The sequence below is a fragment of the Chelon labrosus genome (genome assembly GCF_963514085.1).
Source record: "Chelon labrosus genome assembly, chromosome: 5".
In the NCBI taxonomy this organism is placed as follows: domain Eukaryota; kingdom Metazoa; phylum Chordata; class Actinopteri; order Mugiliformes; family Mugilidae; genus Chelon; species Chelon labrosus.
This window is the reverse complement of record NC_140341.1, coordinates 16,685,197-16,711,733: the sequence shown is the minus strand read 5'-3', so window position 1 is coordinate 16,711,733 and position 26,537 is coordinate 16,685,197. Positions and strand designations below refer to the sequence as shown.

General features: G+C 42.8%; 1 protein-coding gene across 4 annotated transcripts; it reads right to left on the bottom strand.

The window, feature by feature from the left end:
- Window positions 1–26,047, bottom strand: adam23b (ADAM metallopeptidase domain 23b). 4 transcript variants are annotated; one of them, XM_084545370.1, is made up of 26 exons: window positions 25,858–26,047; window positions 25,003–25,223; window positions 24,567–24,643; window positions 21,205–21,268; window positions 20,075–20,157; window positions 19,890–19,953; window positions 16,931–17,003; window positions 16,445–16,509; window positions 16,216–16,281; window positions 15,967–16,035; window positions 14,458–14,624; window positions 13,941–14,025; window positions 13,758–13,845; window positions 11,914–11,965; window positions 9,933–10,032; window positions 9,777–9,848; window positions 9,588–9,674; window positions 9,426–9,506; window positions 9,265–9,315; window positions 9,116–9,179; window positions 8,891–8,996; window positions 7,921–8,040; window positions 7,655–7,823; window positions 6,438–6,549; window positions 5,089–5,179; window positions 1–3,218 (listed from the first exon to the last, which is right to left on the bottom strand). In XM_084545370.1, exons 1-26 carry the CDS (start codon window positions 25,931–25,933, stop codon window positions 3,173–3,175), a joined length of 2,349 nt encoding a protein of 782 aa, XP_084401496.1. In that variant the 5' UTR covers window positions 25,934–26,047; the 3' UTR covers window positions 1–3,172. The 4 variants fall into 4 exon arrangements, with proteins under 4 accessions (XP_084401496.1, XP_084401495.1, XP_084401494.1 ...); XM_084545369.1 differs by lacking the exon at window positions 25,858–26,047 and having other exon boundaries at window positions 25,003–25,387; XM_084545368.1 differs by lacking the exon at window positions 25,858–26,047 and having other exon boundaries at window positions 9,777–10,032; window positions 25,003–25,387.
- Window positions 26,048–26,537: the final 490 nt, after the last annotated feature.

The window sequence follows — 26,537 nt, the reverse complement described above, 5'->3', positions numbered from 1 at the left end:
TTTTATAGTGTTCTTGTCATTATTAGCCTGCAGGAGCCTAGTTCCACATGAGTCACTGATATTGTACCGTCCTGATGATAAATGTCAAACATTAAAGAGAAAAAAAAAATGATGTGTACTCATCGTCGTGCTATCCTCATACGTTGAGGTGCTGCTGAATCAGACTGCCTCTTTTCATCTTTAGTTGTTTTTATCTTTCATTTTAAAGTTAAAATGATTGTGTTTAGTACGTTCTCTAGAGCACGAATCTCCTCCGGTTTAAAAAACTAAATCCACAATAGCGTGCATGCTTTACATTTTATAATATAAAAGAAGGATACAAAGGTGCATGTTGCCATAAAATCCTTAACCTGCAAAAGATAATTTCTGCAGTTTAACTCTTGATTTTAAGCTTGAAATGTGTTAATCAGATCAATATGGATCCAAACGCATTTAACCGTAAGAGCCTGCAGCCTTAAATGAGTCATCCTCAATGGAAAGGATAGACTAATCTTGTATGTATTAAAGCTACCACACTGAAAAAAACAAAAAACAAAAGCGAAACATTGCATTTGTGCAGCACAGTCGACAAATTTTGATAAAGGGTACAATTCCGATTGATAACAACGGCAAATGTAACACCACCCTCTGACTGCAGTCGAGTATTGTGTCGTTAACAAACCCTGGTCATTTGAGTTTCAAGTGGGCACCACCACCAGCAGATGTTCCCCACCAGAACCAAAGGAAACCCCTTGGTGCTGAAACCTCTTCAAGAAACCTCAAGAAACCTTGCAGTGGAATGGCATGTACCTTTTTCTCTGCTCAGCTTTAGCCAACATTGGCGTCAGACTTCTTCAAGCACAAGGCAGCATTTTGGTAAGTTGATTTTTTGACTGAGAACATCATTACTTGATTATTAGCATATTGACTGAACAGCTATAGCATGACTGCGATCTTGCAAGATTTATAGTAGGTTACGTGTTAAGCTTAATCTTAAACTGTACAGGAGCAATAACTAGTCGCGGCTTGCCTTACTGTAGCTCATTTACTGTCCTAAATATGACAGCGCATCAATCTTTTTATGCAGCTCAAAGTAAATTTGAGAAAATGTGAAACAGTTCCTTTAAGTAGTGCAACCACCCTCCAAGAACTGGCTCGTATACATTTAAATGTGATCAATAAAAAAAAACCTCTTCTATTTGTGAGAAATGAATTGTTGTAAAAGGATAAAAGGCTTAGACCAGATCAATACTGAAGTTTGGCCTTCCCACAAAAAAGTCGTCTCCGTTAAGTTGACGTCTTAAATGCACCAGGAGTCTGAATCAGCTCAAAGAAAAAAGACGGGACGCTCGGATAAAATTTGTCAGTAGTTTTATTAATCAGTCCGACTGTACATGATGCAGTGAGAGAGGGACACCAGACGATGAGTAACATGGAGGATTACAACGATGCCAGTGCTATGGCAGCACCTGGAGCACACCAACCATCAGCTGGACTGGACATGGTAGCCCTGCACGAGGAAGCCGTTCAGGCCTCAATATGCGCAGGGACCACAGAGAGTGTGTGTGTGTGTGTAAATGTGTGTGTGTTTGTGTGATTAAAAATATCAGATGAAAAACACACAAAAAAATGATTTTTTTATTTTTCAGTTCCACAAATGTAAAGGGGTGCTCTCTCACTTTTTTTTGTTCTCACACCAGAAAATATTTATTCAGTTCAGTTATTATTATTTTCTTTTTTATGAATTTACTTGTCCATCCACAGTTTGAGTATGTCGAAGCGAAATGGAAGGAGACATGGGAGTGGCCGAATACAAAAAAATAGCAGAGGTTTTTGTAATTCCATGTCTACATTGATGTCACCGTTACCCATACTTTTGTGCAATATCTCTCTTTGCATAGTAAATAAAAGTTAAATGTTGTTTTTTTTTTTTCGTTGACATGCACCTATCTTTTGTAGCGTATTTTTCTTGCGGATCTTGGGGACTCCCGTATAGAATTATAAGCCCACTATAGTGATTGCATGCAGCGTTGCCGGTAGAGCTGAACTTGATTTCTACTAAGAGTTTATGAGAGCAAAAGGCTAAGCCAGTATAGTGGGTGTTGATGAGGACTGTTAAGTGAGACCTGGCCGGACGGGTGAGCCTGCGTGGGCAGACTCCATGGCCTCAGCAGTACGAGAGGCACCACTGGCTGCAGACAGAGGGGAAAGTGCTCTGCGTGCAACAACATCCATATGTTCAGGTGATTGGTTCTTTGGCTTCTGAGTCGCTGTTGGAGATACTTCGGGGGAGAGGCGGGGGGGGTACTTCTTGTGACGTTAATCGGTACGCCATCACAAGCCTGAATCTCTCTCTCTAGAGCTGGCGTGCTTCTCCTCGACACCCCAGCTGCTCTGTCTGCTGCCCTGAAATGCCCCAACTGTTTTGGCCCAAATCATAACTGCAGATTTGTTCTTTTCTTCCAATAACATTGCCAAAAACACCCGCTATACAACATGCTAGGATTAAAAATCAAAAGCAACTGATGTCCTTGTAGAATATGCTGTTGATTCCAAACCTGAACTCCTTATTTATGTACAGATTTGTGTGTGTGCGTTCACTACGTGGCCTGCACTGCCCTAACGGGGGCCTCACATGCAGCCTCCTTAATCTTCTGCAACACCTAAACATGAACTGCAGGAACCTGCTTCCCACCCGGTTTGGTTTTTTAACAAGGCTTTCTCCTGCACTGGATAATTCCTTTTTTTTTTTTTTTTCTTTTTTCTTTTTGTTGCGGTATATTCGTAGCTTTGGTAGCCATGCAGAGCCCTGCGGAGAGGGATCTTCATGCCAGGAGGCCAGCAAGCAGCACGTTTTTTTTGTGTGGATATTCATGCCAGGTGAGAGAGTGGTGTGGATTCCGCCTGAACGCCTGTGCACTGGCACTAAAGGATGGAAGAGGAGGAGCTCGGTCTCTCTGGAGATCAGGGTGGAAAGGTGTGTGGGGGGGTTAGGGTTGTTACATGGGTGAGGTGGAGTTGAAAAGGCTGCATTTATAATGTCACTACTATGGAATTTGTTAAAATGTCCACTATGTCTTTTTCAAGTAAATCTAATGCCAAAAATCAGCAGCAATAAGTGCAGTCCAGCTGTCAGGTAGCCAACTAAGGAAGCCTTGGAGGAGCCCGTCGGTGATTGCCATCTCTCCTTGGGTTAAATGGCTGAGGCGTTGGGGTCGTATCGACGTTTCTTCACATTTCTTATGAAGGGGGATAAGAAACAGTAGTCAGTGTCTGATGTGGTCACACCTGCAACACACCTAGAGCAACCTGGACAAGCAACCACACTCATCTCTCCGGTTTACAGTAAAGCTCTCATGTAAATTGCTCTTACTACTATTGTGGTTTTCAAGAAATGAAAACGTTCCCAATTTTGAGGACTTCAACACTGAAAAGATGAAGACACCGAGGTGAGGAAAGGCTGGTCCATGTTGGCCAGTTCAGCCTTGAATGCAAAGAGACACTCAGAGTTATTTATAATCACAAACCTTTGGGTCTTAATGCACAAGTCTGATATCATTTCAAGACGATACCGAAGCCTAGAGATCAGGGATTATATATTTTTTTAAGTATCATCGTAATTGCATAATCAATTTCAAGCTAATAAATATAATTTTGAAGGATTATGAATATACATTTCTCGGATGCCTTTTTGCAGACAAGTGCTGACTGGCTTGTGCGTGCAACATCAGTGTACAAGGTGAACTCTCATTACCAGTTTTGATGGGAAAAGACATAAGTTCCACTCAAAACATAACCATCTGGGAGGAAAGAGCTAACATAAAATATACTCTATAGAAGAGGGAAAGAGGAGACAACCACATAAACAACAACCACAGCAGCAGCAGCAGCAACAATAACTACCACCACAACAGTGGGACAACAACGAATACGACAACAGGAGTGATGCATAACCTCCCCGTACTGTGGCTTGTTGTGGGGCTTCTATCACTCTGTCATGCACCTGTTCCAATAGTAGGCCAGTTGGAGATGGCACTATTGCTGTGCGTGGTTCATGCAGTGCAATGCGCCGTGTCTGTACCAGGTTTTTGTGTAGCAGGCAGCAATGGCAGCCGGTGTGGGCGGGTCCGAGAGTCCTGCTCTGCTCTAGGGCGGAGCCTGGCCATCCAGGTGGGTGTGGCCAGCCATGGCACAAAGGCTGCAGACAACAAAAAGGTCCTGGCTGCTCTCTGTCTCTGTCTCTCTCACCACTCCATTTAAAGTCTCGGATTGAGAAGAAAGATCATGGACGTGATGAGAGCACGACAACCCTGGATCAAATCACTCACTGGGTTTGGCTCAGCCTTTGTGCAATGAACTGTCCTCCTCCAAATCAACAAGTCAACATGCAGAAATGTGTCTTATTCTGGCTTCTTTCCTTAGTTTATTTTTGGCGACAACCATGATGCTTCGCTATCTGGCATGCTTTGGTGGCTGCAGGATTGTATTTGTCATTTAGCCCTTAGGTCTGCTTAGATTAAGATGTGTAACACCCCTGTTGCTCAAGACAGCAGGCTAATCAGCGGTAGATTGGAACTTATTTACATAATCTATTGCACAATAATAAAAAAAAAACAGTTTGTAGCTACACATGTTACATATCCTATCTTTAGAATTCAGAGTGGATAAGGCTTTAACAATACAAGCATATTTTTCTTTAACCATTTACATTTTATTGGTATACTTTCGCTGCATGGTGCGATTCTCCTTTATCGGGTCCTTCGTTGAACATGCATATCAAGCACTGAGCTCTGCCCGTCCAATCAGTTTGAAGTCCTGCTACAGATGCACAGACGCAACCCGGTGTCACCTTTACCGCTTAACACATGTACTCCTAAACATCACCCGCAGCCTCCTTCTATAAAACAGCCAGGACTGCATCTCAGATCTGTGCTGAGCGTGCGTTCTTTTCATCTCGCGTGTAGCCTGATTTTAATTTTTTTGTTTTCGTGTGTGTCGTTCACACGTGTGGGGGGGTCCGTATTCTGTAGCAGGAGCTCAAACCCTGGTGTCTAGAAGCAGCAGGGATGCTAGAGTTAGAGCAGTAGAGGCATGCGGCGTGTTGCTTACTTAAAGCCCCATCCAGTCCCCCCCAGCACTATGGCAGCCACAAGGATGGCTCCGGCGATGGAGCCTATTATTAGATTGGTGGCACTAGGACCTGTAAAGGGTTATGGGGAAAAAGACATGAGTTTCTATGCCCACTTACTGTATCAATAACACGTAACTATACAATGACGATTTCACATGGAACAGAAAACATACCATAAGTGTACTATTACAGTTAAATGATTGAATCTGAGAATGTGTTTTGCATGCTTTTCAGCCCACCCCCTTTAATTTTTAATGTAATCAAGCAAACGCCCTGGGAATATTTATCTGGTGTCAGTTGATGTAATGATGATTATCAGTGGTTTGTCGGTTGAGGTTGTGCAGGAGACTAGACCCTGGGTATCCATCACTGCAACAGCGTAAATTAAACAGAGGTCGACAGGTGATATATGTATATATGTGACCTGCAGTACGAGCAGCACAAAATGTTTTTAGGGGTCGCAGTCACCACACAGCCTACCACTGACTGACAAGCCAGGTCACTGACTGGACACTTCACGGGACTGTTTTCATCTAAATGCCCCACATGCCCCAGAAAGGAGAGGATCACAGGAGCAACCACATAACGACTAAGAGTAAGAGCAAGAAAAGGGGACAAGAGGAGGAAGAGGGAGGATGAAGAGAGAGGCTCGTCGTAATGGGGAACAACAGGAAGTGGCAGGAGAAGGAAGAGGAGGAAGAGGAGGAGGAGTAAGGGAAATCCATCAATCAATCACACAACACTGAAAACATCCAATCACATGACAATTATATGGTCATCACCAACACACAAGAAGACACAAAGCCACCGGGACGCACACACGGGCTCAGGCCGGCTCACGAGACCGCCCGCACACTGAGGCACCACTATGAGAGGAAGAGCTGTGAAAGGGTTAAAGATGCTTACTCTATTCCCCACCCAGTGCCTCCAAAAATCACCCCCAGGGCCAGAATGGTCCCTGCTACTGCCCCTATCAGCCTGTTAGTGGCCACGCTCACTGTGCAGAGGGAAAAGGAGCATTATTACCACCCTGTCAAAAACAGTTAGCAGGCTTCTGCTTCAGAGTCATGGATGAAGTGAGACGCTTCCTGACCCCCTTAAGCACCTCCCCCGTCCCCCTGTGGTCAAAGCATCAGGTGAACTTTCATCTGCAGAATCAAAGTAAACAAATCTGCTTTTTTTCATACTCGCCTCCGGCCTTCAATCTAGCAGCGTGATTTGAGAATGACATTTCACATAATATTGCACATACACAGTAAACACATGATCAGTGGCTAAAATGCGTGTTATTCATTTCTGGCGGAGGTTGAAAGAGGTGGAAACCGACCCTTGGGTTCTTCATCCGGAGTGACCTCGGGCTCTTTTGGCGGATCAGGCATGCTACAGTCTGTCCCCGCCCAGGTGGTGTCACAGGTGCATGTGGCTTCATTGTTGCACACCTGTGCGGATCAGACAGAAACGGGAGAGTAATGAGAAGAGCGCGAGAGCCTTAAATAAAGATGCTGACATACAGTATGAGATTTATTTTTGGAAACACCCAGCGGGACTGTTCTTTATAGCATTCATAGAGGGTTATTATTCATCCACATGCCTGTGCCATGTTTTTTGACATTTTTAGGCAGGTCAGCTTAAACAAATGTGATTATATATTAACATCGAAAGCAGAACTTCATTTGGTTGAAGTCGTCATAGCAGGAAAAGTGCGGACGGCGCTGATAGCATAAACAAACTCTCTGGTGTATTTAATTGCTCTGCTGAAACCATGACTGTGAAGCCGCGTCCGCAAGAGATTTTTAGTTATTTTTCTTTCCCCACAGGAGACATTTTAAGCATCATAACATTAAAAGCACATATAAATCATTAAACACAGCTGCATTTAGGTAAACTGGTGCTTGCTGGCTCACTGGCACACTTAATGAGACAACTGTGCCACTGCAGAGGTCAGTGAAATACCTTGAACAATCTGTTCTGCCATTATTTATTAGCTTAACTGTCAAGATATTTTAAATGTTTCGTAAAACTGACATCACCCGGAGTTGAGTTTAATGTCTGAAATGTGTGTGCATGATTTATTGTTTGCCACGAACATAGAGATACATTAGTAGAGATTTTATTGATGTGTTGTGACGCCAGGATGCTAATATTGTGCAAAGAGAAAACCGCTGTTAATGTCTATGCGGGCAAATAGTAAAAGAGGTTATTAGCAATCAGACAGGCTTGATGTCTATGACACACGCGGAAGTTTATGTCAGAAGCTTTGCATTTTGTGCAAACCAGTGAACTGACATGTGTGTAGTGCATCACAAGGCTGTCAGACTTTACCGAGCTTGTGCACAACTTTCTAAAACAAGGTTTACTCTGCAGCTTTTCCTCTTAAAATCTAATTCAGGTTGAACTACTAGGTTAAATGTGGGGGAAAAGCCTGAAGGAGGTTGATAGAAAAGTTCAAACTATGGTGCATTTCTCCCCTCTGCACAGATGTCTAATCGCTGAGGTTGTTTCATGTCTATAGAGGCTTCAAACTAAGTGTGCAGCAGGACTCACCCCATGGGCAGAGCACACCTGTCCGTTAGGTCCACTGGGGCAGGTGCTCATGTTGAGTGACTGGATGGGCAGACACTTGTGGTCAAGGCACATCATCGACGGCCCACAGGGAGTCCCATCCTCCACGTAGCCTAAATCGGTGTCGTCATCCAAAAGGACGTGGGCACCACTGAGAGAAGGGGGAGTAAGGGCGAGGAGGACTTAATCAAACGTCACGAGAGAATTTAAAGCACAAACAGGTGTCATAAGAAAGTAAACGTGTTTACGTGCACTGTATCACGTTGCCCTGGTGATTGAAGGAGGTGGGGGTGACGTCCCCTTTCATCGTTCCGATGCGTGGGCTACGTCCGACGTTGGTGCACAGGAGGTAACCGCAGAACACGTCACTGTAAAAGACAAGCACGGAGAAATGTGTTCAGGCACTTGACTGGTGAGGTTGGACCTTTGCATTATCACGTTTAAATTCTTAACATCTACTGACGTCCCGACACCTCGTATAAAGGGCGGATAAACTAAAACTATGAATCAGTGAATTTAAATCTAAAACACTTGGACTATTTCCTTCATTAGTTCGATAAAAGCCAGATCTGTGCAACCACAATGCATGCCAGGGGGGATTTCTGTCACGCAAACACAGACAACACTGGCCTCAGACCTGCGGGCATGATGGGAAAACACCTCATTCTCACCTGATTCATCAGCTGATCTGTTCAGTTGTTCAAGAGAAACTTTTCCTTCTTACTATTCTTTTTGTATATTGTATTAGTCTGATTTTGCATTATAAGAGTTTATAGACTACATTAGACTATAGACTGCAATTAAATAAAATCTGCTGATGTGTCCATAAAAAGTTTTGCTGTTTTTAAAAACATAATACCAAGGGAATTTATTTCGATGCGCGTGAAACAGATTGACAGATTAAAAGAATGCATGAGTGGTCTGGGGCATAAGGGAACTTCGTACACGGGTAAGGAGGTGTGTTTGTGCAGGGAGAGAATAGTTTACTGGAACGAACGGGCTTAATGTTTAAGTAGCCCTCTGTTGTGTGGCCTGATTAAAATGTGGAGAAAAATGCTGTATTGCCAGCTTGGAAGTGTAACAAAAAGCTGTCCAGCATGCGCTCAGTTTGCCGCCTTGAACTCCAGACACCGTGCAGAAACACAAACTACTTCCATTCTCACACGTACAGAGGAAGAGTTAATTCAATTTCCTGCCGTGTCTTTATTTGAGACTCACTGTTTGCTACACTGGATCCATTTCTCTCCGTCCTTTCCACAGTTGCCCTTCTCTGTGCCCTCCGTGTTCAGCTTCTCGTAGCAGAACTTCTCCGAGCCTCCAGCCTCTGAAACGAAGAGAGGAGGGGTTAATAGCAGAGACATTCACTGCTAAAGTCTCTTTTCGTACAGTATGTGACGCTCAAACAACACCAACCACTGTGAACCAAAGCAGTATTAGTCTTACTTGGCCCCCAGATGTATTTACACTGGTTCTCTCTGGTCTTGCACTCTCCGCTGTAGCAGCGACCCTTCAAACAGAGAAAGAGTCAATTTAGGTGCATGCTAAGTTTCACTATCATGGTGTATGACTGTTCTCATATTGCCACTGCGTACCTGGTTCACCTGGCAGAGGTAACCATCTTGTTTATGGAGGTTGGGGGGGCACTGCAAAGTCACAAACAGAACGCATCTTCTTAACCGTCCACTCTGAGTGCAACGTGCAAAGAATTGGCCGACTGAAATGAAAACAGATTCACGGTGCAACATATAAACACCTGTCCAGAGTCTCCAGAGCACGTCTCTGAGATGTCACAGTCGTTCACAGCGTAGCGGCAGCTGTAACCTCGTGGAAAGAACTGGTAAGAAGAGAAGAATCCGAGTTTAAGACAGTTTAACACCTCGTGATGTAGCACTTCGGGTAAACGGCAAGCTCGTACCAGACATGTGTTATTGCAGCACGGTCCGTCACTGCAGTGCGCCCCATTGGCGAGCGAACACTTTTTGCAGCATTCCCTGTAGCAGTCCTGAAGAAAAAAAAAAAAAAGAAGAGGAAACTGGCTTCACCCACCTGAACAAACAGCCGCCAACAAACAAACCGTGACATGCTGAGGTGAAAGGACACTTACCGATCTCCCTCCGCAGTCACACTCCTCTCCTACTTCAACAAATCCATTCCCGCACTCTGCCACCTCAAACAGCTGCCAAAAGAAGACGGCGTAAAGTGAGCATGTGTGGGTTATTACAGTCCGGACGAGCAAAGAGAGGAGGGCAGGGTGACTGACCTTGGTTGGCCTGTTAAACAGACACGAGCCTCCGCCTTTCAAGAGGAACTCCTTGTAGTCTGTGATGCTGCATTTGGAGAATCTCTGTGGGTGTTGGACTCTGCAGAGGGACAGAACATCACACTATTACTGATACGGATATTATTACACTTTTAATACTGATATTTCATCTGTATCAGAAGTATGACGCATGTCGATGGAGGCTTGGTTAAATATGTGGAGATGAGCTGCTTCACCCTCCAGTGTGTGACGCTCAAAGCCATACAACGATGACCCAAAACCAGTTTTGGATGCACAGAAAACAATTGTACTTGCCGGTTTACGTCCGTGCTGGCAACAACAAAACAAGATCTTTCAGGGCCTTTTCTGTACTAAATACTCTAGTAACTGCAACATTTCTCAATGTTTTTAAGACCTGTATATAGGGAATATTATGAAAAAAATAAATAATAATTCGAATCCTTTTCAACTCAAATTAAATCAAATTGAGATATTTGATTTTAAACCATTTTTGTTGCAATTCATACACCTGAATGGTCAGTATAGTAAACTTCCAAAGTTTTTCGATAACCTATAGATACTTCCCAAATGTTCCTCATCATATTAACTCACTATTTCAACTATTTTTGTTGAATATCTATTATCTATAACTATCTGAGCAGTTTACCATAACTTTCAGCATTACAATTAATGTTACTAAACAGTCACCAAACAGTGGACAAATTAGGAATAGCAGTTAGTTTAATAGAATTGCAGGTAAAGTCTTCTATGTAGTTTTTGCACTTTTTGTTGCACTAGATTAGACCCTCTAGAGCAGGGGTCGGCAACCTTTTTGGCTGAGAGAGCCATGAAAGCCATATATTTTAAAATAAATTTCCGCGAGAGCCATATAATATTTTTTAACACTGAATACAACTGAATGCGTGTTTCTTTCGACCAACAATTTTAGAGTATAAGTCTCTGAATTTATTCTTTTTAAAAACGTTGTTATATTGAAACTAACCAATAATAAATACATTTTTTCTTGACTTTGGTAATAATTCTTACCATTAATGCGACTTCTGGTGCTGCTTGGTTTTGCTGAGGGCTTTTTACTTTAAAATACAGCGGTCAAGTGAGCCGTCGTTCGCAGAAAGCGAGTCAAGCCAGCCACGGTCGGATTTTGTGTTTTTCTTCACAGTTATATAGAAAAATCACTTGAAATGTTGTACAATAATAAAGAGGGATGAAAACCGGAGTTTTATTGTTTGAATCAGAATCCACCGAATAAAGTTTTTTGTTTTTTTTGCATTTCGCATTTTGGCCTGTGTATGTAAACAAATAGAGGTGCAAGCAAAATCCGACCACGGCTGGCTTGACTCGCTTTCTGCGAACGACGGTTCACTTGACCGCAGTTTTAAAATGTCAGCGGAATTATTCATTACTTAACGTGTTAAGAAATGTCAGCTAAGATTTATCATCAAAAGAGCCACATCTGGCTAGCAAGCCATAGGTTGCCGACCCCTGCTCTAGAGTCTAGATGGCCAGTTTTGGTCCACGGGCTGTATGTTTGACACCCCGGTTTAATGCATTACCTTCAGCTATTCATCACTTCCCACGGTCTGTTTCAATCGTTTGGTATCTTGTCTTATAAAACCTTTTTTTTTTTATTAAATAGTACTATGGGATTAAATACATTAGTTAACCTAATCTTTCTATGTACCTCTGCAGAAGTACTGGTTTTAGTGGAAAGTACCACTGCAATCTCCGCCTTAGAGCAAAATAGACAAAACTACCACATTCCTGGCATTGTTACAGTGGTGATAATACAAATAAAAATGCAAGAGCTGTACTAGGACAGTTTTGATAAAGCCTTCACTTTGTACCTTTAACATGCAGCTGTATAAACCAAGTGTGAATGGGTTCCCTCATTTGTAGATTTAAACTACCCCCTCTTTTCTTTGAGTGTATGCGTGTGTCTCAAAGGTATTTTAGACATTACCCTGTGTCCTCCATTATGCAACCCCCCCACACGTTAGCGCAGCCACATTCCTCTGCAAACAAGACAGAGAGAGAAAGAAGAAAAAAAACACAGATAGAGACATGGAGGTTAAACAGACCATCACATATTGGATCAAAATAAAATGTAATTAGTATTTCAATCAAATATTATGAACAGGCTTACATTTCTAATTTGCTGTTTCAGAGAGGAAGCGGCGCATGTAGCACCTGATATCCAAAGCTTTCTGCTGAATCAAGAAGAATTCCTTCACCCTATTTTTCACATCTTCACGCTCGGACAGTTTTGGGACCGTAAAAAGAATTTTGCTGATGGTCTGCATTTTTTTTCTCGCTTGCATTTTCTAACCTGGCAGCTGTTTGTTGACTCGGCTTTATTAAGCACGGCGATCTTAAATCTGCATGAATCCTTCCTGAGTCGTCCTCAGCACTGTGTACTTTTGGACCATTGTTTCCTAGACAATCAGTTCAGCTCTCCGTTTGTCACTCCAGGCAGTGGCTTTGTAAAGAGACAGTTTTGCTCAGTTAAAAAAAAAATAAAAAAAAAATAAAAAATGGTGCCCTCTGCTGTTTTAATGTTTTAAATGTCTATGTCACACTGAGATTTGAAGACTTGAGATGTGATTACACCTCTGCCAGCTGTTACCGGAAGCTTTATATTTGCAGGTTTGTCTGGATGCATATTCACCGTCTTGTCGTGATATCTCAGGAACACCTCAAGGGAATATCTTAAAATTCAGCCCAAACGTTCACTTGAACTCAAAGATGAAATTATTAGAATTTGGTGATTAAAGGTCAAAGGTCACGGTTACCGTGGCCTTACAAATAGCTTTTGGCTCAACAAATCATACTTTCAGATTATCTTAGAAATGTAAAAAAAAACAAGATAAAATTATAAAATGATCACATTTTATACGTCACTTCTTCACTACATATTACGTGAATATAGAATTCATGTGAAGTCTGTAGGAGCATTGGTAGGACGTACACCTCCTTCACCGCTTTTTTCCAAACATTTCTGTCTCGAAAAGTGTTTGGGGCTACGCAGAAGAGGATCTGTGGAAATTCTCATTCTGCTCTAAATTAAATTAGGGCTACATTCCATTTCTGCCAACAGATCCTCCTAAACTCTGGGCTTTCAACACATTTAATTCAATTTACAATAGCTGAACCTCCGACACATATTCCTGCACAATCACACACATTGTGTTTAGGGTTTGCTCAGAGGTGGTAGTTAACCGGAGCTGTCCACAGAGGGCAACAAAACATGTTATTCTACTTACTCCCCAGAGCTCTGTCAAGCTATGCAGGCTATTTTGGTTAGACTACTTGTCGTCATGTCAGAGGCAGAGGAGACTGAATTTAAATTTATTTTTTAAAAAAAGGACTACCGTTGAAACAACTGTGTTGCAGATTAATCAGGTCAAACTAGAAGCAGCTTCCCGTACAATTTTAGTAGGAAACTTTTTTATTTTTAACTGGGTAAGAATAACAGAACAACAGAAGTGCATTTAAACCTAGATCATCAAAAAGCACATCTCTTTTTCAGGAACAACTAAAAATATATTAAGCGAAGCGAGTTTATAGCTTGGTTTATTTTTAGGAATGAAACAAAATTGCAAGTATTGGCTTTTGCCATCCTGACTTCAATGAGGAGTTAATTGTACTTTTTGCTGTGCGATGACAGAGAGGAGCCAAAAAACTATCACTGATGTTTTCATTTGTTATTTATGTGCCATGAATCTTGAGTGAGTTTGGCCCTGAATGGCCTGCCACCGCTGCCTCTCTACTCTAAGTGTGCGCTAACAAAATGTCTTTGATGTATACTTCTCTTGGATGCCGGGTCCCACTGGATGCCCAGGTTCTGCGCCAGGCTCTGAGTGAGAGACCCTGCCATGGCCCAGGTGCCGCCATACTGTGTGCACAACAAAGATGAGAGATTTTTCCCGTCTGCAGCAAAGCTGTGATAAATGCACAAAGCGATACTGGATGCTTGTCACTAAATCTCACCTCATTGACCCCTACTCCACGGCTCACGGAGCACATGCCTCCAAAGTATGCAGTGCTGCTTCTGCGGTAGTGGAAGGTCATATTTCTGCCAGAATAATGGAGGACAAAGAGGTACACGAGCAAAACATGAGAGGCAGGCACATCACAGAGGTTCGGGTCAGTCAAAAAGTAACCGAATATGCCACAGACGCAGCACTGTTTCGAGTACAGGCAGTTACAGTTGCAAGCCACGCGCAAAATCACATGAACTTGCAAAGAGAATATCATGAAAAATATATATCATATAAAATATTTAAACAAAAAAGCTGCGGAGAAATTACAGTTAAATCTGGAACGATATTTTGACAAGTGCATTTCCAATTTACTCATTATTTTTGCAGTGCTTTTCAAACAACAGACACATGGAGACCATCCAGAAAGATGCTTTCAACACCAGTTCATATAAAAAAATTGAAAACAAGACTGCATAAAGCCGCATTAATTGCTGATGTAAAAAATGTTCACATGAAGAACTCACGAGAGGAGCTGCACGGAATCGGCGTGGTGCTTGATGCTCTGCTGCCGGTACTTGGAGAAATCTCGCAGCAGTTCCAGCGGCATCACGCTGATGGGGATGTGATCCTTGTCCGTCCAGATCTCCACAGCAACAAGCACCACACGGGTGTGTAGTTGCTCTTTGAAGATCTGCCATTGAAGCGCGCAGTGAATGGGAGCGATAAAGAACGACAGAGAGAGAGAGAGAGAGAGAGAAAAACACAGCACAAGGAGAGGAGAGCGACACCGGGTGTAAATATGAACCTGAACTGTTTGAGGAGGGCAGACGAGGGGATGTAGCACACCGGGAGCAGGGAGACACAAGGGGAGTATTAACACACATGACGAGAACACATTGCAAACAAGGATATATTCTGAATCTATCTTTACCTTTAAGTCTCTGTGTTTTATATTATTGTAACAAATACACCGCCACTGATGAGTAAGTTGTTATATTCTGCTGAGCTTAGGCATCAAACTGCACAAACTAAATTAAGCTTGGAGCTCTGTGAGTCTTTGTGGCTCAATGCTATCATGCTGATCAGCAGGCATGTTTAGTAGATTTTTTAATTACCAGTAAGTGCAAAGTACAGCAATATGATGAGAATGGCATTAGTTCTGTAAGTAATTTGGTCATAAATCAATAATCAAGCATGGGACAAAACTGAATCTTATTCTGCTTGTGATGCTGGAGGAAAAGTCACATATTAGAGTTCATGCCGCTGTGCGCAATTAGATAGTGCTACTCTTACATTAAGCAATTAGGGCACTCTTGACAACTGCCTTGCTGTTAATTGCTAATTCTTTAAAGTTATTTCGCTGTCAACATCTTTTCCAACAGATTAAACTGTAGAATCTAAACGTTCCAGACCAACTTTCCGCCACAAAAACAGTTTTACAGGGAAATTCGTTTGGCCTCCAGCCTAGGGTTACATCACACTAACCTGGCATAACAAGCCATTGGGATTTCAATATGGGATGCATTTTATTTTCTCAAAATGTCAAATTATTATTGAATGATTACCTTTGCACACAACTGGATAGTTCTACAACCAATCAGAGCCATTTTGTTCTAAACAAATCTAACTCCACGGTGCTCGTATGGCAGTTTTCTTCTGTCCATTACCAAATAAAGCCCGTCCAAACGATTTGATTGGCCTAACAGATCTTTGCCGGAGAATAATCACTACACAGCGGAGCAGTTCCAGCCTGGCTTCCAAGCCAACATCACAGGCTAATTCAATTTTTACCTACTTTATGGCACTTGATAAAAATGCCAGAGCCCCACCAAATTACTTTATTCTCACAAAACAGGAGATGTTACTGAACGATAACCCATAAATTGTTTATTGTTTATTTGGATCCCCATTAGCTGCAGCAGAACTGCAGCTATTCTTCCTACGTATTAACTTCTTGTATTTACATTCTTTAAGTGGTTTACATGAGACAGACACCAAACATTTGTCAAGAGATAACTAAAAAGCTTACTCACACCATCCACAAGATTCACTATTGACTTGGCAAAATTCTTTGTGTGCTGCTTGTTCTTGTGTCGTTTAAACTGCACCCAGAAAGAGAAAAGAACGAGAGGGAAGATGAATAAGCCGCAGTGAGTCGATGCCGCGTGATGTACCACTTGCAGACATTACACTGCTCCCTCTTGTGGGAGTCTTCTGATATATATGAGAAACAGTAAAAAAGAAATACAACCGGGGATTTCTAGTTTGGGGAAATCACATACCATATTGTGGTCACTGACAATCATGACTTCTAAATACTTCATCTCTTCAAATACACTGCGAGGCATCTGTAAAACAAAACAGCAATGACGAGTCGGTCCAAAACATATAATTAAGAGCTGTAGTATCACTCACTGCAGTAAGGTAATGGTTGTTTACTCATTGTAAGTGAATTGAGGGTGGGTGAACTAATGTTTATACGTGACTTGACGGGCGAGACCAGACACTTACTGCTCGCTTTTTCCTGCGCTTCAGCCAGGATAATTCATCCAGCTCCGAGAAGAGCTGCTCCTCCTCTGCAAATGAATACACGCCAAGAAACAGTTCAACACTTATTAAGTATTTACAGCTGTGTGGGCTCGTTTCATGTATTCAAGCTGACAACAATGAGGTTTTGTATATCGTGTTTTCCCAGTAATTGCCAAATTGCTTCCCTAAATTTTCTATGAAGTATTCTGGAAAAGAGTAGAGGCTTGACAAAACGGTATAAATGGGAGCAACACAAGCTCTCAGGCTTCATGTAAGTAGAAATAGTAAACTCTATTGCAATCGCTCAGTGCTTTTTTTTGACCACTGGTGACGATAGCTGCGTGCCTTGGGTTGACCCTACATGAGGAAAACAAGGTCAGGGTCATGAGGGGTGTGGTGCTGGTGGGAGGCTGATGATTGATGGAAAAGGTTATGCTAGATGATGAAGGGCAGAAAAGCAAATCTTACCCATCTCCTCTGACTCGTTGCTCCATGGAATGGAGGCTGTTCTTCTTAGTTTATGAGGTCTTGCTGCTGTTTCCTGTAGGGTGGGACAAAGAAGTGTGAAAGGATTACAGAGGAAGTGTTGCTGGTAGAGAAACCGTGTTGACATAGAACAGTGGAATCTAAGGTGAAAGGTTCATGCGAAAAACACTTCAGATCTATGGAGAATTTAACAATGGGTTCACACTGATAACAGCTGAAGCTGACACACGCAAGTCGGAAGTGTCCGGGCCCGAATCCACCAACGTATGCATTTTCTCCGTCGAGTGTTTGGCGTGTGCAGGAATATTATGTTGATTTTCTACAGAGCGACGACTGAGTCTGTGCAACGGTACGGCATTACCAGTTGGTTCGGCAACTTAACCTGAAATACTAAATCTGATAAAAACGGCAGAAACCCTGTTTGAACAAACAACCCTTGGACTTGCAGAAAATATTCTGATATCTGATATGTCTCACGTACTGCATTCTGAATGTGTTTTACTCAACTCAGGAAGGAGGTACAGAGTTCCTCTTTGTAAACACAACAGATACAAACACTCGTTCATCCCACTGTCAGTGAAGGTCATTAATGAGCAGATTGTTCAGGATGGACACAAAAGAGAGTCTGAGCTTAGGTGATGCCGAATTTGCTGGGATGCACTTTTTACCTGATCCCGCTTCCCGTTGACTATGTATTTTTATTTATTATATATTATTTGTGTGTTTCTTTTTACTGATCCTGGATGCATGGGTGAATGTGTTTAGTGTGTTGTCTGTGCAGCAGACCCCTCTGCCCAAGACAAATGTCTCCCAAGGGAGACAAATAAAGACACCTTGACCTTGAATTGTTGCTTATTCCTGACTGTATGTCCCTGCACCCCGCAAACACAATCACCAGATTTGCAGAAGACACAACAGTGGTGGGGCTCATCTGAAAAGGGAACGAGGTCGCCTATAGAGAGATGAGGTGCACAATCTAACTCACTGCTGTGCTCATAACAGCTTCTCTCTGCTCGATAGAAAGCATTTTAACATAGTGCATAACTGTCTGGTTTGGAAACTGTTCAGCGCCTGACAAGTAATAAAAAGTGGGCATCACTGGTATCCCACTGCCACCTCTGGAGGATGTTTAACAGTCCACATGCTGCAGCGGGACCTGTAACATTACACATCAAGGCATTACACATCCTTTCCATCACTTGTTCACTCTGCTGGCATAAGTCACTTAAGTTTTTATCCAACAGCTATCTTTGCACTGAACTCTGTTTCCCCTCTTCCCATCCCAACCTACGTCATTAACTTCAGTTTCACTTCAGACTAAATGTCATAGCACTTTATATTTATAATAAGTGGGTGTGTGCACTGATGAGGCAGGGAGTGTAAGGGTGTGTTAATGTGGAATTTATTTATATATGGGTTCGGGGAAAGGAGGCCGGGAGGAACTCTATGTTATTGTTACTGTCTCTGTTCTCTTTTCTAAGAAGATTGTAATATCGTTGTATGTGGACATGAGATGAAAACATAAGCTAAGCTAAGCTGCAGCTCAAATTTATCTTCTCAAAATGTCAAAATATTAGTGAATAATCTTCCAACTCTAAACTGTATGAAAGATGATAAATTACAGAATTACCAAATGCATAAATATTTCTACATTTTCATCCATCAGCTTTTATTCAGGCAACTTATACTTTATTCATATGTTTCTTTATTTGTTTATTTATTTATGCATATATTTCTGTGTATGCCTGCCAAAAAGATGGATCTTAAGCTAACTCATAGCCACTGTGTATAGTTCCAAGAAGGTTAGCATAGCTAGCTTGTGTTTAATCATTTCCTCAGTTGATGTTTCCTGCTTTAGACTGAGCTTAGTCCCACCAACTATTTAACGCAGAGACAAGTAAAAATACTGATAATAAAAAAGTAAAGCAGAAATATAGTAATCGTCTGAAGGAAATTTGGTGAGCAGAAATGTTATGTCATTTTCTTTACCAGGATGTCTTTGTTATTTATCTATGAACCAGTTATTTTTTTTTTTATCCTTGACATGGTTAGGGATGAATATTTTTTAAATGAACCATTTTGAGCAAGAGGCTCTCTTGTAGAGAAGCTACGTTCATCAGAAGTTTAGCTTAGCTTAGCTTAGTTTAGCTAGCTTGGTTGAGCACAAAGACAGGAGACAGGACCAAAGGGCAAGCCTGTCTTTACCTACCAGAACCCCTAACGCTTATGTGGCATTAGTAAGTATAAATACAAAACAGGCTCTTATTAGTTTAATCTCTGAGAAAACAAAATTACAAAAAGGTAGAGAGAGCTCCAGTACTTCCACGGCTCCACATTTTATATATGCTAATCTAAACTAACTGGCTGCTATTTCATATTCATCATACAGACATGAGCACTGTGTCGGTCTTCTCATCTAAGTCTTGGTAAGAGCACAAACAAGAATCACATGATGTATGACGAATGTTTGAGGTCCAAACAGGGGACGCTGACGAGAAGAACAATAGAAGAGATTAGAAATTGTGTTTGTTGTTTTGTTTTTGTGACGCAAACTGCGATCTGAAAATATTCTCACACATGTCCTGTATTTCAGCTTCTCAGCCCCATTACTAATAAAAGTACTATAAAAGATAAAAACCATGGCCACACAGCTTAATAAATGGTATTTTCTGTTGGTTAATACAGAGTGAAGATGCCGACTGTAAGTACTATAACTGACATACTACAACGTAAGCTCATGTTTTTTTATCACAACCTGGAATTCAGCTTTGCCAGACACACATCATTATTTCATCAACTTCCTTCAAAAACAGGAGGATCCTAGGAAAGAATCAGGATATCCTCAGCTGAAAACATGATAAATTGACAGCAGCGAGTAGGCGTGTGTGCGTGTGATTACGTGTGATACGTGTTTTGGTTCTCGGAGACAGGAAAAACTTACAATTGAATGGGTCTGTTGTAAGGGCTCAATTAGATACACATGGACTCCATCGTCAAACATCCCGCTGCCAGGCAGAGAGGGGGAGAAAAGGGAAAGAAGCCAGTCGACTGAGTCAACAGGACCTAAGGAGCAGATATGAGTATATCCAGACATATTCTGAATGCTGCAATCTGCTGTTCACTTACTGCAACCCGTTGCAGGTAGATAAGGCCGCGTGGGAGTTATCGTTCCCTCTCACCTGGCCGTGGTAGTAACAGTGCTCACCGCCCTGAGGGAAGAGGACACAGTACTAATGCACCAACGCAGCAAAGCGGCATTGCTCGTGGCAAAACACACAGAACTATGCATAAACCAACGCATCTCTCAGATTTGTCATCACATGGTGAAAAATGCCAGGTCTCGACTTAATATTCATGTGTTTGAATTTTCAAGCAGTTCTGTAATTGTAACAGCTTGTGTCACAGATGTCTGTGTGTCTTATTTGCTGTGAAACCCTGTGTGTGGGTGTGTGTGTGTGTGTGTGTGTGTGTGTGTGAGGGGGGTGGGGGTTCAATTTTAATCAATCCATGCTTGTTAAGATGAAGTTAATACATTTCAAAGTGGGTCCTGGCACAAGTGACTCAGCTGTGAGACCCGGGGTGAGGAGAGGACAACCATGCATGCACACATCCTCCATCTCTCTCTCTCTCTTTCTCTCTCTCTCTCACACACACATTTCACTCATCCCACCCTGCGCTGGTACTGCAGAGTGTTTTCTCTCCCTGGTCACGTGACCAGAGCTCCAGCAGGAGGCTGCAGGGGAGCAAAACCCTGCTGATTCAGCTACAGTCAGTGTGCCCAGCCCAGCCCAGCTCTCTGCCTGAATCAGCAGCAGCAGGAACTAGCACTCATCACTGTCGCTCTGTAGCTCCTCTTTCCTGTCCTCCACAAAAACATCTATCTATCCGTCTGTCTGTCTGTCTGTCTGTCTGTCTGTCTGTCTATCTATCTATCTATCTATCTATCTATCTATCTATGTCACTCTTCTTTCAGTACATTTTGTTCTTTTCCTTACCCTGATCTAACTGTATTTCTTTCTGACAAATTTGCTGAATGCTGGACAACAAGCAAAACAATTTACAAGAAATCCAACACCACCAGCACAGCGCTGGTATTTGTTGACCTGTTTTGTTTTACAGCCTCCCTCAAGTTTAGACAAAGCACTTTTGTGACTGTGCAAGATTTAAAAAAAAAAAACAAAAAAAAAACCAGCAAGCTAAGGATCCACATGCAGGAGCAGACGCCACTAAAAGAAGAAAGAAGATGTGCACGTTACCTTTGACAGAACAGGTTTCCCCCCTTCATAGTGGATCTCGACATAATCTGAAGACAGCAAGTCACTGATAAAAACAGAGATTGGGTTTAGTTAAGGTGGCGGGAAGTGATGCAGAGGCAATAAAAACACATCTGTCGGTATGTTTTTTCTCTCTCTGACTCACATTGTGGCTTTGAACTGGGGGTGAGTACTGCTTTGGTTGGCGTTTAAACAAGAACACTCATCACCACTGAGCTCGGATTAGCTTGCACCAACACTCCCTTTGGCATCTCAGAAGTGCGTGGTATACACCTTAAATGTTGCCTGCCCTTAGGCAATGATGCATGCTTAGGATAATTAATTAACCCGGCAAGAGGCTGCTGTTATAAACCTGACACAATCATCTTATTTTTCCATGAGACGCACTGATTGAGAAACAGAAACACGTAACCGAACGTGAAAGCTGCCAATGAGGCCTAACTCGATAAATGATTGCGAGGCCTCGGCTTCACCTTGAACACAACGGTCCTCCCGGCAGTTCCTGCTGTCTGAGTCAGCGTCCCTCACCATCGCACACACTCAATCTGTTAGCTGACTTCAAGAGACTGCGATTTCTGCCACAATGGCGCTTTTTCCCCGAGTAACCTTGCAAATCAAAAACATCCTCCTATACGTTGACACGTGGCGGTGTCGCAGCACGGAAAAAAAAAAATGAAAGAAAAAAGCGAAAAAGGATGGAAGTGAGGAACCTATCTCGAGACACCAGCAGTGTGACATTTTTGACTGATGCTTAGCGGCATGTGAGCAGGAAGTGCACCATTATCGCTGAGGCATGAGCAGCATCTCTGAGAGATTCCTAAGTGAGGGGCTATTTATAGCTTGACCGATGAGGCAGGGAGAGAAGAGTGGGCCACACCAGAGCGTGTTGATGGCCGTCAGAGTGCGGGAAACCTGAGCACCTTGAGGTGTGTGACTGAACGTCTGCGAGAGCCGCGATTGTGTGCGGAGATCTAAGAGGAGGGAGTCCTGCCCCGAGGTCTCTCTGTGCCACAATGCAGCAGCAGAAGCAGCAGAAGCAGAAGCAGCAGCAGCAGCAGCAGTAGCACACGAAAACAAGGAAGAGGTGAGGCAGAGAGAGGCGACCAAAAAAACTGCAGGAGGGTTTTTACGTCTGGCACCGGATCAAATGCAGCACTCAAATCCTGTAGCACCACACGACGCTGTCAAGCTGCTCATACGATACGATAAATAATCTACTCTGAGCCTTAATAAATGGAGATCTTCTAAAGAGTGATCAGCAGCACTAAGGTGTTCGCAGAAAACCGCAGAAAAACAACAAGAAACAACAGTCCATTTTGAAAAGCAGTGACGCTAAACCCACTACCGTTAAATTAACTTGCTTAAATCATCTTTCCAGCGGCTTGCACAGTCCCAGGTACAGCAGGAAGCGAGCAGATAAAGCAGCACCCATTGGCAGGTTGCAGGCCTATCTATATTTAGATCTGTACTGTCGCAGCTACAATACTAAGCAGAATTTAAACCCCTGTTCTCTCACACGCGAAAAAAAAAGGCAACTCACAGATAACCTGCAAGCAAACAGCTGGGAACCAAGGTCAAACCTCTTCGCTGCTGTGAGAAACAACCAGTTGTTCAACGTGATGCACTGCGCGGGCCAGGGTATGCGTTAGGATGGGACCGACAAGAGAAAGCTTTCCCTCAGGTGATTAACAAACGCTGCACGAAAAATAAGTGTATATGGACATGCACCTAAGAAGTGTGACAGAATGAATCAATGCATTTTTTATTTCAGCTCCACCATTTCAACTCCAAATGTTTTCATTTTAAAACTAAGTGGCGAAAGATCCCGAGTCTACCGCTGGCCCTCCTGATATGTTGTGTAATCTCCAACCAACAGACAAAAGGTCTTGAGAAGATTTCTGAAGTTGTAGCACTTCCCGATAAGACGCGCACTATTTGTTCCAAATAGCTGCTGAAATCTGCACTTTGTCAGCTGTTGTTAGACTTGTAGCAGCCACTTCATTGCTGTGTGGCAACAGTCCTAAAAAAGCAACACTTCTGAGATATTCTGTCTCTGTCAGACTGAATTATACAACCTCAGTATGAGACAAAAATCTACAAAACCTTATTACAGAATCCAGTTTTTAATGCAACTGAAATCCAATCAGCATTTTTAAGCCCGTGTACATTAAGCCTTCACATATGTACATTGGCTACTTTTTGTAGGGAGCAAATCAATATCATTGAGTGTCCGGAGTGCTCTGAATGGGACAGTGATAGCAGGCCGCAGAGTAACTGTCTCTGCACATTTTGATGCAAGCCTCTTAAGGCTTAGACAAGGCAGAGACTTCAGTTGTCCAAAATTTTTCCCTTAAAGAAATCGTCTGTAGTCTGGCAGCTGGACTAAGAGCGCTTTTAGAAACCAGCGTGCTGACCTATTCAATTACAGTCGGCGAGATTACATTAACTCTATCTGATGCTGCATTAATCACTGATCTGACATACACAGTAAGAGTAGCTATCATTTACAAACAATAGTCAGCTACTACACTGGGAATGATGCTATATTTGCTTCAGCTATGACACACACTGCGGTTTCTTGCATGCAACACTATTTCCGGACATCAGGACACCAAAGTCGGTCTTTTATCACTTTCAACAAACCTGTGCGTTGTATCGTGTCATCAAAAAGTGAGTCAAGGGTCTTATTTGAGTGCACTTCAGTATGAGTTGGTTGAGTCATATGGCGCTTAGGCTTTAAATTCCTTACCACAATTGCCTCTTATTTGCCCTCAACATCCCCTTGATGCTTTCCTGCACCATTAACCTTAGTTGTAGTATATAGTAGTACGGTATATAGTCTAATCTGCATCACAGCTCTCCTTTCACAATCTTCATAACATTCTACAGATAATATTTCGCATTATAACTGTGGAGTGAAGAGAGCGCGTTGTGGCAAGAATACTGGAATAATCAAAGACACTGACTTTCTGACTCTTCAATCAACACAATCTTGGCAACTATGAGTCAACAATTTTTTTTACATTAATACCAAGAGCTCATCTTTGAATCTGACCGTGAAGTGAACGCAGAACCGCACAGGGGATAAGCATCCAGAATTGTACATTTCAGATCATAGAGGATTCGATGCAGGTATAAATTCAATCATTCATTCATTCATTCATCTTCTATACCCGTTTTAGTCCTGTTAAGGGTCACGGGGGTCTGCTGGAGCCTATCCCAGCTGTCATCGGGCGAGAGGTAGGGGTACACCCTGGACAGGTCGCCAGTCCATCGCAGGGCCTAAATTCAATCAGTTTAGCTCAAATTAATTACCGTGGTAGGATGAGACGAGGAGGACTTACTTGTTCAGTGTAAGATCCAGAACAAATCTGGTGCCAAATGCCTCTAACTGGAAACTGGCTTGGGCAAGGTGCACTGCCTGTAGAGGAGAGAAGAGTAGTCACAGCAGATGCAAAGACTATGGTAAAAATCCCCCCTGAGTCCACCTTGAACATCATCTACACCACAAATAACAGATGTGTTGTAGAGAATCACAGATGGTAATGCACAGTGGGTTTACTGGGAGAACGTTTTCTTCAGCATGGCTGCTTTGGCATCGTTCCAGTTCTTAAAGAAACACATATTCTGTTAAATCGCCTGTCTTTTAATTTGTCGGGCATTGTGCAGAAAACAGACATTAAAGACAAGGTTAAGGTTTAACACATAACAAGTTGGTAACTTTTCACAACACCCCAGCATGAAGCTCCCCTCATCCACCCTTCCTCAGTGCTCGCTTACCGGGTCCTCTGAGGCTTGGTTCTTCACCCGGGTGTTCAGGTCATGGTAGGTGCTCTCCGAGTCCTCGTTCAGGTAGTAGATCAACCGCGAGGGGTAGGTGATCACATGCTCTCCTGCATGGTGTGTTGTGTTGTCTGTAGCAGGTGCTGCAGTTGCCTGTTGCTTCAGCAGCACTGGCAGCGCTGCGTCCCCCTCAACCTTGTCCTCTACACCTTGAGAAACTGCAAGGGAATTTCCAGCGCACACATATGAACAACCTGACTGGTCGGTGCACACACGCTCATGCACAGAGCCATCTGTCATCCTTTATTCATGAAACACATTGATACTACAGAGGCAAGTGGCCGCGGCTTTAATGCAATTCTTCACGACATGGTTCAGCGGTTACGTGCTGTACCTCTGACAACTAAATATGGCAGTTACCTCGATTTAGAAAACAGAATAGAGATGGCTTCATTTACATGAAAAGATACTTTTGATGTGCTCATTGCCAAAGTGAGAGCTGCACCAGCAATGTTCACTTAATCCAGCAGCATCTAAAATGACACTTGAGCAAAAAAAAAGACACCCAATTGCTGCAAATGTTATAATCACACACACACACACTAAGAAGCACTATATTTTACAAGATGAACAAAAGATGCTGAGATGCTGCTGTCTGCCCTCATGCACCATCACGCCGGAGACGCCGCATATTAAATATAATAATTAATTTCCTGTTGTTTTTGGAGGCAAACGCGTCCATACATGCCCACAGCACATCACAGGACGCTATGTCACCCAGACACAGAAAGTGAAGGGTGCACCCAATTAGATGAAAAGTGAAAAAGCCAGCGGGCTATTTGCAATACGTACCGGATGAAGCTAGTGATGGACGAAGCCAAGGCGAAAGGACGCTGACGAGCAAAGTGGCCAGAAATATCAAATGCATGATTCATATTTGATAACTGAAATATCTCGATATCAACACATCCACGCAGTTAATAGCTCGCGGCCCATCGTGGCGGGGGAGGTGCCGTGCAGGGGGGCTTTCTTCATGGATGCAGGAGACACCGGGCTCTGATGCTGCAGTAGCGGATGAGGAGGAGGAGGTGGAGGAGGAGGAAGGGAGGGGAGGAGAGGGGGGGAGCTGAAAGAAGGCGGTGGCCAGGCAGCTACTGGAAGTCAACCCGGCAGGCTCCTCCTAGATGAGCTCAAAGATGTCCTTCTTCCTCCCCTCAGGACCACTAGAGCCCGGTTGCACAACAGCCAGAGAGAGATAGGAAGTTACCACTGACACAGCATCCTTCACCAGGATATGTCATAAATAATAAACAACACATGCTGGTTACATTATAATTACTATGCACCAAAGTGAAACATTAAATCAGACTGTGGTCCCCTGTAGTTATATTTAATGCTTTGGCCGCCCTGGTAGACAATAACAGGATATAAGGATAAAGCTACTATTTTTTTTATGCCTATTGTTCACTGATTAAAGACAATGTCTAGCTGTTAGTGCTGTTCATCACCGGTGGAAAAAAAAAGTGTTGAAA

What these genes read in the sequence shown, in the direction of transcription:
- adam23b (XM_084545368.1), bottom strand. Translation starts at nt 25,305, where the DNA reads ATGACAGATGGCTCTGTGCATGAGCGTGTGTGCACCGACCAGTCAGGT. An exon ending in GGAAACCTGTTCTGTCAAAG is followed by an intron (nt 20,158 to 21,204) that starts GTAACGTGCACA and finishes CTCTTCCCTCAG; the next exon opens with GGCGGTGAGCACTGTTACTA. An exon ending in GTGGAGTAGGGGTCAATGAG is followed by an intron (nt 13,846 to 13,940) that starts GTGAGATTTAGT and finishes TTGTGCACACAG; the next exon opens with TATGGCGGCACCTGGGCCAT.